The following is a 15,099-nucleotide window of genomic DNA, read 5'->3' on the forward strand; positions in this document are numbered from 1 at the left end:
TAATCATGGGTCTTAGTGAAAAAAACCTACTACTGTTATTCTACTAAAGAAGCATAAAAGGACATATTGTTATATCCGCAGATCAGTGCCTCCCTCAGCCCTTATTAGAGAAACTTCTTCTTGCAGTAGATAGGAACTAACATAGAGACTCACAATGTGCAGAGAGACTAAACGTGCACTCGGCCCTAAACGAGATGCCTATATTTTAATATATATATGTGTGTGTGTGTGTGTGTGTGTGTGTGTGTGTGTGTGTGTGTCTTGATAATAAGTGTACATAATAAAAATTGTGCAATATGTTGTAAAGTTCAAAAAATAAATAGAAACTAACACAACCAAAGATTGCTTCGCAAGCAATAACAACAAAATAATAACTTATCATGATCAGAGAGATGGTACACATTCTAGAATAGATATGGTGAAATGATGGGAAAAGGAGCCACCAGGACAGGTGGACATTATTCATTAGCAACACTGATGGCCTCACCAGCGTTTGTTAAAGGAACTTTCAATATTGAGATTAAATAAGAACCATTGACCTCCTTTAGTAGAAGTTCATGAGCTGACCACCTATACCCTCTTCTGGCATGCAAGTGTACCTGCAGACAGAACGCTCATAACATTAAGATAAATAATAAATTGTTAATAAAGAGAAAGTTCAAGAGCAAATCGTCAACTATTAATCTAAGAAAATACAACCTAGAAGACAGCCTGCCTCGGTGTTATCTTAACTAAGGAGCCCAGAGGTCTAAGAGCAGAAGCAGTAAACAGAACGATAGGTAAAGCCATTTATTTTCCTTTAGCATTCAACACAAGGAGACAAAGAAGCAGGATCTGAGGGATGGAAGGCCTGACAGTGTTCTCTCCATAATGGTTGCTCTTCATGCGAACAGGCAACAAGAGCAGGTCAGAGAACCATCTGATGTGCCTCCTTGATGAACTCGGAGGACCAAAATGCTGTAAAGTTGACTCAAATCATAGACCCCAGGAATTAATTCACCTTGTTTTTTTTTTCTTTAAGGAAAATTAGTGGTGAAACATTTAAGTATAAAATTAAAACTAATGAACCAGCAATTGACTGAGCAGAACAGAATGTAAATACCAGAAGTCTTGACATCACCTGGTTGACATAACAGACAAACTGAGAATTTGGAAGGACGTGGGATCGTATCCAAAGTGGACTTACTATCTTACCTTGCTTAGCATAAGTCCCTGGTTAGTCCCTTAAGTCAAAAAAAAAATGCAGTTAAGATAACTATCCATGTTTTATATTTCTTTAATCTTCTACAGTAATATCAGAGTATTCCTTTTGAAATTAATTATTGTTCAAAAAACAAACATTCAACAGTTATCGTAATTTTATTCAATTTTCCCCTAATGCACTTAATAAGATTGCATTAATGCTTTAAATTAGAATTGCGTGTACCTGAGGGGATACTGAGTATTAATGTTATTTTGTAAATATAAGTTTTGGTCATTCTTGAATGGAATCTTTCTAGACAGCTTTGCACTAACACAACAATACACCAGTTAACTCATGAAGAGAAAAGATTTACATAGCTCACAATTTAGGAAACTTTGAAGTCCCTGGACTTGCACCATTCACCTCTGGGGAGTGTGGTGGACAATGCTGGTGTGAGTGGTCACATCTCATTCCAGGAGCTGGAGCATAGATAGGAAGGGTGTGTGGATCTCTTTTAATGATGAACTCCCGAAGACCTAAGGAGCGTTCCTTCAGATCCCACCCCTTAAAGGGACAGCTCCTCCCATTAGCACCACTCTAGGGACCATGTCTGTACATATGGATCTTGGAAGACTTTCAAATTATACCCAATGATACATTCCCCCCCATTTTCCCTCCAGTTTCCATCCATGTTGTCACGGGTGACGGGGTTCCATTCCTGTGTCAGGATGCGTATCCCATGATGCAAATGCGCCATCATCTCCTTAACCATTTATTGCTGATGGACTCTTATGCTTTCATCTTTCAGCTGCTGTGAACTGCACACACATGCAAAGGCAGATTCCTTTCCAACATACTGATTTCATTTCCTCTGGAAAAACATTCACTGGTGGGATTGCCCAAATAGGTGGTAGTTCTGGTTTTTGTTCTGAGAAAAAGTCCATACTGTTTCCCATAGTGGTTGCACTGATTTACATTCCTATGGACCATTGGAATGGCGGGGTCCCTTTTCTCCATACTCTCCCCAGAACTCCAGTACTTGTTGTTATCTTTGATAAAAGTCTGTCCTACAAGAGTAAGGTAATATCTCATTACAGTGAAAATCATTCATGTGCCCCTTGGTCATTTGAATGTCTTCTCTTAGAAAGGGCCCATTTAGGTGGATTGCCCATGTAGTAATGGTTGCTACTTGGATTTGTTACTGAGAGATTGATGAATCACTCATATGTACCCTCTTCTAGAAGACATAGTATGTAAACCTTCCCTCTCCTTTTGTGGGTCATCACTCATTCTGAGAGTCATCTCCTTTCCTTTGCTGTGCAGAAGCTTCTTAGTTTGATGAAGTCCCATTTGACTGTAAAGCTGCTTCCTGTGCCTTTAGGGGCGCATCCCAAAGTTCTTGTCTATTCCAGTGCACAGACTGTGTGTTCCTCTGTTTTCTCTGGCTGCTTTCAGGTCTTCGGTTTTTCTCTTTCTGTTTTGAGTCGCGTATCTTTGGAGCAGGTGAGAAGTAGGGATCTAATGGGCGTTCTTTTGTATGCAGATGACCCCGTTACCCAGCAACACTTAATGAAGGGACCGCTGTTTTCCTAGTGCATGTTCTTGGCACCTTTGTGAAAATCAGGTGATTGTAGACGCACAGGTTTAGTTCTAGTGTGAGCCCTCACTCTAGATGCTTATTTTTATATTAATTTATATTAACTATGTCCTGCTTTAACTAACAGAGCTCTAGGGTTTATTTTGAAGCGGGTACTGCAGAGCATCTTTCCTTCCATTTTCTCAAGACTGATTTGACTATTATTGATTGATTGATTGGTTGGTTGGTTGGTTGATTGACTGCAAACTTTAGGATTTTTCACAGTCCTGTGAAGACATTTTGAAGTGGGTGGCATTAGGTTAGCATTTTGAAGGGATGGCTTTAGGTGCGCAGATTGCTTGGGGAGATGTGCATAGTCTCCAGCATTCATTCTTCTGATCTATGACCATGGGTTCTCTTTCTGGTTTTTGTGTATCCATCTCAATGATTTCCATCGATGTTTTATAATTTTCATCATGCTGACCTTTTATCTTTCGGTTAAATGCATTGTTAACTACTTACTTTTTGTAGCTACTATGAACAGGACTGCAGCAATATTGATTTTTATAATTTTTATATATCCATTTCACACTCTCCATTTATTATTATTTTACCTCATAATCATACAGTGAAAAGTGTATCAGAGGGCTGAGGAGAACTCAGTCGATAAAGTATTTGCCATTCACACGTGAAGACCTAGGGCAGAACTTCAGAACCTATATAAAAGCCAGATGTGGTGGTGTACATTTGTAACCCAAGCCTGGAAGGGGCGGAGACAGCTGTATTCTCAGGGCTTGCTGACCAAACTGTCTAGCCCATCAGTGAATCCTGGGCTCAGTGAGAAACAGTGTTTCAAAACATAAAATGAAGAGCAGAAGTGAAAAGCACTTAATCTATGACCTCCACAAGTATGTGCATACACACACCTGCATGTGGGCGTGCTGTTCACACACGCTTGTTCACACACACACACACACGCGCACACACACACACACACACACACACACACACTCACACACCACAAAAAAATAGTCATCACTTTTAACATAAAAAATGATAATCATAAATTCTACAACAATAGATTACTGTCAGTTACTTGCTAATCTCAGAAAGAAGGAACTGAAAAAAGAAAATAAGGAAAGGGGGAAATTAATGAAAAAGAAAAGAAAGGGAAGGGAGAGAAGTTGAGATGAGAAGCTCTCTATATAGTGAAAACTGCATTGGAGACTGTGCTGTCCCTGCAGGCTGGCCTGTGCTGCCCCTGCAGGCTGGTCTGTGCTGCCCCTGCAGGCTGGCCTGTGCTGCCCCTGCAGGCTGACCTGTGCTTCCCCAACAGGCTGGCCTGTGCATGCTCTAACTAGCTACTCTCATTGCAGTGTTCTGTCACCTGTGGGGTTGGATTCCAGAGAAGAAAGCAGGTGTGTCAAAAGCTGACTGCCAAAGGCCGAAGAGTCCCCCTAGCTGAGACGCTGTGCAGGGACCTGCCGGGGCTCCCCCTCGTGAGACCTTGCCAGATGCCGGTGTGCAGCAGTAAGTGTTTCACGTCATCCGTGTTTCGGTTTCTTCTCTTGCCGTCTTATCCTCAGCCTGTCTCAACTCCGTGGGTAAAGCAGGCCAAGCAAAACTCCAACTTGCTTTCAGCAGTGAAAGGTAGACTGGGGGAGAGCTAGTTTTAAGGACAGTCCGTTTTAAGGAATGTCTGCTTGTGAGTGTGCCTTGTAGGGATTAAGCTGAATTGCTTCTTGGCTGTCTTTGCCAGGAATGTATCTGTAATCACAATATTAAGAGTAGGAGAGCTGAGTATTTGATAAAAGGTACTTTCTTGGTGTTTTTTTTCCTGTATAATTCAAATATCAGTTAGCATAATAACATGCTTTTAATAAATGACAGTTTGGGTATATGGCCAATTAACTATGAATCCTAAGCTCGCTACGACGTCAATAGCATACTTTCATTCTATTCAAAGCTAAGCTGTATGAAGCATATTTGTGTATGTGAGAGAATGCTTATCTACATATTTACATATCTGTGTCCTGTAGGAGAGACCCAACCACTGAAATCAGGACAAACAGGCAGCAGAAAGGTGACACAGTATGAAGGGAGTAGGGAGCTGGAGGTGACAGCTTCTAGGGCCCATTCCTGCTTTTCTTTTTATTGTCTTCATTCCCCTATAAAAGAGCATGTACTGTGTCAGGTAGCCTCCCCTGAGTTTGCCTGCAGTGAGGAAAGATCAGAAATTAACTACTGTTATTTTGCTATTGCATGTGTGGGTATGTTGATTGAGGTCTTTCCTGGAGAAACGCACAAAACAAAGCAATCCAAACATTAAAAAGTAATGAGACTTATTGACAACCTACAACAGAAATCACCTTTCGTTTTTATCTCGTTTAGTCTCCCTGGCAACGCTGAGAGTCAGACATTATCCTTATTTAAAGACAAGGCATGCAAGACTGAAGCAAGACCTGAGGTTTACCCTAGACTCCATGACTGCCAATTGGACCCTTTGGCCTGTTTGACCACAAGTCTGTCTGACTCTTGAGCCCACGCTCTTAGCTGCTGCTCTCTGCTGATTCATGGACACCAACATTTTTTTTTTCCTGGGAATAGTTTGAGAACATATTTTCAAAATCTTGACATTCTAAAACCCTGAGATTCCAAGCTCTAAAGCCTCTTGGAAATCAGGAATGTCTGCGGCCAATGGCACGGCATGGTGTTTGTTTTAGTCTCGTACCTACCTGATTTTTATCAGGGTGACTAGGCTGTAAAGTGCCTTGGAGGAAAGGGAAATTAATGTCATAGCCAGCAGCCTCCTTAAAAATAGACAGAATGCCATGTGGAGAATACATCGTGGTTGTTAGGACACTCAATAGACAGGATTGGTTTATAAATCATTATGGCATTCAGGGGAGAGAAGAATTTCATAAGCATTAGGGAGGAAAACAAAACGAGAAAAATAAAGCATTTTTTCTTTACCCCACTATAGTCCATAGCCTGTTGACCATGTAGGCCATAGAAACAAAAGGAGGCAGGATTCTCCTAGCAAGAGCCAGCCACCCTGAGCTGACCTACAGTTCTGCCACTCTCTTGTCTCCAGCCAACACCACTGATAAATAGCATTTGCTTGGCCATGCTGTGATCAGCTCTTTCTGAACATTTATAGACCATTCTTTCTCTCCAATACTGCATCTTAGGGCCAGGTGATGAGCAGGGTACTTTCCCAGCCTCATTTCTCCTTTGCTTCCATGTTCTCACCTCCTATGTATGCCATTTTAACCATTATCCTTAGAGAAGGTTGTAGACTCAGTAGGTAGGCCTTCAAGACACTTTCTACTTTACTGGAGGACACACCTCTAGCTCCTATCTTCCTTACCAACATTTGCCAATACATGGGGCAATCAAGTTCCTTATTGATGACTTTGCTGAAACCTAATAGCCATACTTCTCAACCCCAGCAATTCTTCAATGCCATCACCATGGTGAGATGATACCCAAGCTTCCTGTTCTTGGGTCTTATTTGGTTAATGCCTCACTGTGTCCTCTGGAACTTCCATATATCCCTATTATTTCCTAACCTTCTGCTCTTAAACTGGAAACCTGTTCACTTAGCTGGCTTTTCTGGTGTTCCACTTAATCAACCCTGTTGCCAGCTGGTCTTGGCTTCCCTTGTCCATAGACCTCAATTATGGAGAGACTAAGCATATGCAAGACCATATATTTTTTGGCTTGAGGAAGGATCAGGACAGATTTGGGGTGCGAGTCCTTGGTTATCTTTAACCTTACAGAATTGCTTTCAAGTGATTTTCTAGTCTGCTTTTTGTCCTCTGGCTTGAGTTGCTGGGATTTGTAAGAATAAATAATGTGAACCTGCCAGTGAGACAGAAATGTTTATGTTATCTAAAATAAGCTGGAAAATAGTGTGGACACCCACATTTACTAAGTCACTAAAAATTCACCAGAATAGCTGTTTTCCCATGACCATGCTGCCATTTTGTTATGAGTGATCTCTTCTTTTATCCAATGGTAGCAGTAAGGCTGTGTTGTCACCATGTCCTTTTGACTTCCCTCTCTCCTCTCACCTCAAATCTGCTCTGATCCTTCCTCAAACCAAAAAATATATGGTCTTGCATACACTTAGCCTCTCCATAATTGAAGGACAAGGGAAGCCAAGCCCAGATGTGTCATGGCTCCTCTGAAGACACCGTTTTAGAATAGACACCATGTTTAGGACCTGAACACTGTTCTGGATTTACATAAAGTGAACGTTCTTGAAGATGCATTTTCTTGCTTTTCATTTTGATCATTTAGGGGTTTAGGAGGGTCAGAGGCAGGTAGAAAGGATGTCCCATGCTACACCTAAAGGCCAGCAGCACTCCATATAGTCCAGCTGCACTGAGGCTGCTTACCCATAAACATTCTGTGCCATGTACCTCTGTGGGCTTGGCTCTTTAAAAGCTCAAATTATTTACTCTTTTGTGTCTCCCAGCTGATGTTCTTTCCAGTTTAGGAAAACCCAAACCCTTAACTAGTATTTTTGAGTTTGTAGTTTGTACCTAGCGCTATCTATAAACTCGTTATAGACAGTCATTCATGATTTTCAGAACAATCTTATGAAGCAGGTACAACCATTATTTCTTTAAGAAAGAGACTAAAATCAGGTAGCTTGTTGGAGTCACATGGTGAGGCATAAGGAGACCTGGACTCTGAACTCAAATGAGTGATCGGGCCCAGTGTAAGAGAAATACAACTGAGAAGAGCTTATTAGGGAAGGAAGGATCTATGTAAGAATCCAAAGGAGGAAGTTATGAACTTATCATTAGGGGGTCATTGGTCACCTTTTCCTGAGAGCCTTGGTGTGGTCATAGGAACAGAAGCCAGGCTTATGTTGATTGAAAAATAAAGCAGCAAGTAAGTAGGAGCTGTTCTTCTGAGCTGATCTGAGCCATACCATAGTTATGGAATCTCAGGGGCATCTAAACACATTTAGCAAGTCCTACTCACAGCATCTTCATGGCCTCTGATCAATAACCGTCAAAAAGCCTATTGAGAGTCCAGAAACTAACTCCCCACATTCTTGACATAGCTTCAAATGAGCTTGTCCTACTGGATCCCATGTCAAGTGGAAGAAGAGGGACACAGTACAGCCAAATGGCCAGATGGAGAGCCAGAGTCTAAGAGGATTCCAGCAGGGTAATAGGAATTTTAAGGGCTGGGTCATGGCCAAGCCCATTAGGGAGTGACAGAGTCAGATGCCAGTGGGACGAAGTGTAAATTGCAGCCAAGATGGTGTGAGGCAGAAATCATGCATACTCCAGGGCTTAGAGTCGTGGAAGTGATACAACAGAGAGAAGGACAGGTGTGCAAGGTACTGAGGAATATGCTGTAAATATCATCTGGCACCTGGAGTTGGCCTATATGTCAGACTCAAAAACCTAGAAGGAAGACACATAGAAGAAATGGTTTCACTTTTTAGAAAAGCCACAGATGTGGTACCTCTCATGCCCAGCAGTAATGGAAGAGGTATCATGATGTACCTTCATCACACAGCCCAGAAGTCCCTCTAAAAAGGTGTTGTCTGTGCCTGGCCTCTCTATAGAGGGGATGATGATACTCCGGTCACATCAGGCTTGGCCAGTGTTAGAGTGTTGGAATAGTTCCAGACGTGAGAAAGACAGAAAGCCCAAATCAGAGCATTCTTTTTCCTCCAAGATCTGGTGCAATGACACTATACTCTAGGGACTTCTCTGAAGGGACTCAGGAGAACCAAAGGGGAACCTGGCAATGGAGTTTCCAAATATGGAACCTGGAAGCTTCGCGAGTCTCATGAGTGTCTGCCTCCATGATAATCATGCTCTACTTCCTGGCCCTCTGAACTGCTATGTACCCTCAGTGTGAGCAACTGCTGAGGCAGTGGGACCATAGGGTTTGCCTTCTATAAATGGTCATGCAACCAGAGGAACATACAGGTTTCATGCTTCACTGGTCATTTGTCAGGTGCTCTACCCAAAGCTGAGCCCTGCCTGCCATATGCAGGCTTCATGGCCTGCTTTAAGAATCAGGTGCTATCAACTCCAAGTTTATATAAGGAAAATCTTAAAGGCCATTAGTAAGCCTATGTCCTTGTTGGGTCATTGAGTCCTAGGAATCAAAATGCTCCGTGGCCCTCACATCATCCCTGTATTGTCCCCAACCTGAGGCATTCAGCTAGATAGTCTCCTGTGAGGGTTTCTGTCACCATATTAGTCAACATTCACTCTTTATGTAGAGGACTTTACTGTCATACAAGAAATTTTCTCTACACTTTGGATCCTTATATGGATCCCAGTGTTGGAACTTGGCATTGTTCTAGAAGACTGGGTTTCAAAGCTATCCATTGGCCATGTTTCTGAGAAACCTGATGACACACTTAAATAAAGTGCAATGGTGCCTGATGCTGAGACCAGATAGAAGTGCTCCCACCACTATCTTAGGAAAGGACATGAATGTGGCAGCGACCTGAACAGGATGCTCTTCCTTATCCTCTTCCTGCCTTACTAGTAGCAGCTTATCGACTGTCACTGAATAGAAGAAACTGGGCCAAGAGTGCCATTTTATACCATGTTGGTTTAATTCAGTGGTTCTCCAGGATGGCTGACCTCAAGCTTGTTGAGCTTTTCATTGAGCTGAAGAGCTTTTGAAAACCTGATGCCTTAACTACACCCTAAAAATGTCTGGGAGAATTGACAAGAGCGTGATGAGTAAATAGCTGGTATCTGTTTATTGATTGGTGCCCCTGTGTGCTCATTAAGTCCTTCATTCCATCACTACCTGTAGTGATGAGGGACTATAAGTTCATCCAGGAATCCTATGTACTTTTTTGTTTATTTATTTATTTTTTGCTTGCTCGCTTTTGTTTTCCATCATTGTTAAGGGGCAGTAAGTTCAAAACCTTATGTTGTCAATCAAAACCAAATAAACAAAAACCTATATTGTTTGACTGTGGCCAGGGTATCATCCTCTGTGGACACTGTATCATCTCTGGGATGAAGCAGATAAACACGCATACATGACATTGTACAGAGATGAGCTGAGGGTTCTTGAACAAAACCCAAGGCCAGATTGAGATCAATAGGCCTGAATTCTTAGCTGGCTCTGAATGGACTTTGTATGTCAGCTCACTATGCTTGTTCCTCACTAGGAAGCTTCTTTACTAAGGAAATACTATTATCAAATCCCAGTGGCTGCCCACAGGATTCTAAAAGTTATTCTTATGAACAAACATTCCCATAAGCACCTTACAGCTAGTTCCAAGGAACTATGAAGGCCATCTTTTTGAATCTCAACATGTTTTTTTCCTCCACAGTGACTCTTCCAGGGCTGGTAATAGAGTAAGATGTTTAAGTAAATCAATGCCATGATCTTCTGAATCTAGCAATGCCTTTGATATAAATTCAGTCTCACTTCCACCTGCTAGTGCCTACCAACCCCTCAGTCCCACACCCTGTGATCTGCTAAGGGACCAGCACATATTATCAAAGAGTAATCAGACTTCCTCCCACATCACTCCAGAGTAGATGAGCTTCCCTTCAGTAAAACAAGTGTGAAAGCTGTTACCTTAAGGGACAGATTACCTCTTTGGTCTCAACCCATTAACTAGAGTCAATGTCTGAGAGCAAATGAGACTCAGTTCCAACTCTCGGATTCCCTCTTAGTCTGTCCTGTGGCTTCTGGCCGGTGGTTGAAAACATCAAATATGAGACCCTGTGTGTGCCTGCTACTGCAAGGTACATGTTATCTAAGCAAATGGGCTTAACCCTCACACTTTTCTGATGAAAGTCTCATTGTCATTTTGCAGGCAAGAGCTGGGATTCAACTCAGAATCATCTGACTTTAAGGTGCCTATTCTATTATAGCATTGTGATTTTGAACACACTCCTTTAATTCCTCAGAACCCCAAGGACATTTACTTGGCATGTTTGAGGGAGATTCTGAACTTGACCCACCCTGTCATCCTTTCCAGACCTTTTAAATGTGTTCACTCAACTTCTCTCAGCTCTTCTCTCAGATTTGATATACCCGTGGTCTAAGCCAAACGAATTCACTGAGGGCCCTGACAGGTAGTGCCCAGGCAACATATTGTGGAAGCTTCTTATTGATGGCCACTTGTACAGAGACATTAAGGACTAGTCAAGCCATATGCCACTGTGGCATAGAACAAGCATCCCTCAACTATAGAAGTAACCTCTCTCTCCATTTCACTGAGTCACTGAACCTCATGCCTTCTAAAGCAGGACTTCATAAAATAAATATTACATACAGGCAACATAAAATGAATACATACAAGCAACATGCTGAAGCTTGCATTCATTCTGGCTGGAGCATTAGGCAGCTGTGATCCCCAAGGTGTGAATGTTAGATATTTCTCATGTTTTAATTCTCGTGTCTTTAAAGAATTGGTGAGATAAAGAGACAGACAGACAGACATTATTAGTAGGTCTAACTCAATCAGCCTCAGAAATTTTCAGTCAATGATCTTTACCTGTGAGTGATTTCTTTCCATTTCTTTCCTTTCCTTTCGTCCTCTGCAGAACTGAAGCTGGGAATGAAGACAAACCTTGGAGAGCGGGGCCCCCAGATTCTGGGTGTCCGGAGAGTCTATATCCAGACAAGGGAGGAGAAGCGGATCAACCTGACGGTCGGCAGTAGAGCCTACTTGCTGCTCAATACATCTGTGATCATCAAATGCCCAGTACGACATTTCCAGAAGTCTCTAATCCAGTGGGAGAAGGATGGCCATTGTCTGAAGAACTCTAAGCAGCTTGGCATCACCAAGTCAGGTTCACTGAAAATCCACAGTCTTTCCACTCCTGACATTGGCGTGTATAGATGCATTGCAGGTTCTGCACAGGAAACGGTTGTTCTCAAGCTCATTGGGACTGACAACCGGCTCATTGCTCACCCGTCCCTACGAGAGCATGCGCGAGCTTATCCTGGGTTGGACCATAATGAAGCCAATAGCTTGGGAGCCACATGGCATAAAATGCGCCAGTTGTGGAATAGCAAAAATGACCTTTATCTGCATGGTGGCGAAATCAATAAGCAGCCTTTCTTAAGAGCTCTGTTCGGGCCGTGCAGGACCTCCGAAGGAAATGATAACTCCTGGGAGTTTAAGAGCAAGCAGTTTGAAGCAGCCATGAAACAGGGAGCATACAGCATGGACACAGCCCAGTTTGATGAGCTTATAAGAAACATGAGCCAGCTTATGGAGACGGGGGAGGCCAGCGACGACCTGGCATCCCAGATGATATATCAGCTGGTAGCTGAATTGGCCAAGGCTCAGCCTGTGCAGTGGAGGGGCACCCACGAGGAAGTTGTTGCATCTGAGGCTCAATTCAGAGGGGAGACAGGAAGAGTTCCTAAAAGCCCCACAGTAAAAAACCCAGGCAAACTGACTTTTAAGCCAAAAGGACCTGTTCTCATGAGGCAAACCCTACCCCCTTCGGTTTCGTTTAACAAAACAATAAATGCGAGGATTGGGAATACAGTGTACATTACAAAAAGCACAGAGGTCATCAATATACTTTGCAGCCTCGTTACTCCCAGCAGTGAGGCCACATACACGTGGACCAAGGATGGAGCCTTGCTGCAGCCCTCTGTGAAGTGAGTCCCCTAAGTCCCCTTGGTGGGACCTTATTGTTGCCTAGTTGAGGTTCCTTTGAAAAAATTTCACATTTCTTTTCCTAAGAAGAAATGCCGTGTGTGTGTGTGTGTGTGTGTGTGTGTGTGTGTGTGTGTGTGTGCATGCGTGTGTGTAGTTATCTAAACAAAATCTAGGAAAAAATCTAGGAACAACAAATGAGAAAAAACAAACAGGATATTTGGCTTTCTGGGGCTGGTTTAATTTGTTTAGTATTGTTAAAGAATGATAAAGGCCCATTAAGAAAAAACTCATGGTCAAGAGAATAGAATCACAGGCCTAGGTGGAGACCTAACATTAAAGTTGGGCAAGTCAATAGCATGACCAAGGGACCATCATATCACTCAAGGAGGGGAGACTTTCCCCTAGCAAAGCAGGCCCACCTTAAGCCATACTAAAGAGATAGGCGCACTAACTATTGCTCAGGGAAGGTACTTTCCTTTCCTTCCCCAGAGTTCCTGTCCTCTAGGCCAGTTTCTGCAAATCACAGTGTGCTTGTCCTGGGGTTCAGGGTCTGACTCAGAACATGGGTTTTGTTTTTCCTACCCTGTGTCTGACCAGATCCTAGCATGTTTCCCTTTCTCTTTCTTTCTTTCTTCCTTCCTTCCTTCCTTCTTCCTTCCTTCCTTCCTTTCCTTCTTCCCTCCCTCCCTCCTCCTCCTCCTTCTCCTCCTCCTTCTTCTCTCTCTCTCTCTGCCCCTCCCTCCCTCTCTCTCCCTCCCTCCCTCCCTTCCTTTCTCATTTTTCTTTGATAGCTCACACTTTACTTTTTCTCTAAATCCCCCTCCTTGCCATGTGACTACATTGTCCACAATGCATCTGCCATTTGTTTCTGCTCAACTCAGAGGGCATGGCTTTTCCCTTCTCTCCGCCACTCTCTTTTCCCGGCAGCTGCAGAGATGTACAGGTTGCCTGCCATTTTTTCCTTTTAACTGTAATAAAATCAAGATGGAAGCCAGTATGTGTGTACACATCCCATCCTGCTGAAAGGACAGTCTAATCTAAAGCAAGCATATCTTCCAGATATAAAGTTTCTTCCTCTAGGCAGGGAGCTAGATCATTATTAGGGCGCCATGCCAGACCAAAGCCTATAATTTTGTAGTCTCTATTCTCCCTATCCTGCAATGGCCGTACAGCAGTCATGTCTGTTACTTGTGTTTATTCTCACTGTAACTCCTTTACAGGATCATTGTGGATGAAACTGGGAAGATGCAGATACAGAATCCCACAAGGAAAGAGCAAGGGATATATGAATGTTCTGTAGCCAGTCATCAGGGATCCGACGTGGAAAGCTCATTGGTGTTGTATGCAGGTAATGCCTCTGGATGACACCTAGAGGGCCTGGTGGTCTGGCGGTTGCTGCTTTGTCTATCACCAGAAATGCTAGAACTCTAAAACTTGAGTGTGTGTCACAACGGTGCGTTGGGCTTGTCTAGGTGCTGGATGCCACCTAGAATGCTCCCTTAGTAGATTTGGAATAAGTTTGATGCTTGGCCTTTAAACGTGTTCCTAGGTCTCCAGAAACAGTGTCTGAAAGGCTGACTTTCAACAAATTGGGGATTAAGGAAATGGGGGGGTTAATTGGCAATGTGAATGTTATGGAGTTTTTAAAGTTCCAACAGGTGAGGAATGAGAATCATTGAAGTTGGCACTTTCCCCTCAATGGCACACCTGCTAATCCTTAGCCAGCACTACCCACCCATGGGTTATGCTTTGTACCAGCATACATCTTCACAGGCACTGGGCACTGCATTTTGTATCAAAGTGCCTTTTACAAGAGATTATTTTTAGCTGTGTAAGTTGTAGGCAGCAGTTCCTTGCATCGAGGTCATATTCTGGGGCTAGAAGGAAGTAAGAGAGCTACTCCCTTGCTCAATACTCTCTTTTCTTCTGCTTTGTGGTTTACATGGACCAAGGTGAGAATAGAGACAGCATCAGGGGTTAGAACACAGTTTAGTCACCCGGTTGCTGAGCTATGTGACAGGCACTTGCATTCCGCAAGTTGAGCAAGTTGAATCTGTTGGTGTAGGAAGGTTCTTGAGTCTGTACAACAAAAGCGTTGCTGCCTTCCCAAGGTAGAGCCTTCAGGCCTTTTTTTCTCCTGGATGCTCTGCCCTGTACTCATTAGCTCCATGAAAACAAGCACAGAACCATGTAGTTCACACAGTGAATAGGAGACTCCTCCTTTCTCCTCCAGTACTCCTAAGTCCATCCTTGGATAACCTAGACTTCTGATAGCGCTGATGCGAGGTCCTTCTGAGCCAGAAGATGAACTGTGACAACCGAAGACCCCTTGCAGCCAAAGAAGTCCCAATATGGTTTTTCTTCAGGATCATTTTCTGCTGCCCTCAGACATTCTGAGGACGAATGGAAGTTTCCATAGTCCGGGCTTCTTGAAATCAAGAGTGTGTGTGTTCTTATTCTACATTTTCATTGTCTGCCTCACACAAATATGCACATAGGTGAATGAAGCATGTGTCCTGACTAAGTTAGTGAGTGAGTTCATTAATTATGGAATTTCTAAGAGTGAAAGTCCTTGAGTGGATTCCTGGTCCTGTGACTTTCTCTTCATTATGTCTTCTGTGCAGTTTTTATGTGGCTATTTGTTTCACATTAATTAAAATGTCAAATTGTGACTCTCCAAACAGTGCTGATCCACTTGAGATA

At 43.0% G+C, this 15,099-nt stretch overlaps 1 protein-coding gene across 3 annotated transcripts in view; it reads left to right on the forward strand.

Annotated features, from left to right (window-relative positions):
- The window catches only part of Adamtsl3 (ADAMTS-like 3), a 308,192-nt gene that overhangs the window by 253,861 nt on the left and 39,232 nt on the right, over window positions 1-15,099 (forward strand). For all 3 annotated transcript variants that reach the window (NM_001107533.2, XM_006229477.4, XM_017589168.3), the window contains exons 20-22: window positions 4,136-4,289; window positions 11,324-12,395; window positions 13,617-13,744. In NM_001107533.2, the coding sequence (NP_001101003.2) occupies window positions 4,136-4,289; window positions 11,324-12,395; window positions 13,617-13,744 (1,354 nt within the window). The remainder of the gene's footprint in view (window positions 1-4,135; window positions 4,290-11,323; window positions 12,396-13,616; window positions 13,745-15,099) is intronic.

Source organism: Rattus norvegicus, chromosome 1, assembly GCF_036323735.1.
Source record: "Rattus norvegicus strain BN/NHsdMcwi chromosome 1, GRCr8, whole genome shotgun sequence".
Classification (NCBI taxonomy): Eukaryota; Metazoa; Chordata; class Mammalia; order Rodentia; family Muridae; genus Rattus; species Rattus norvegicus.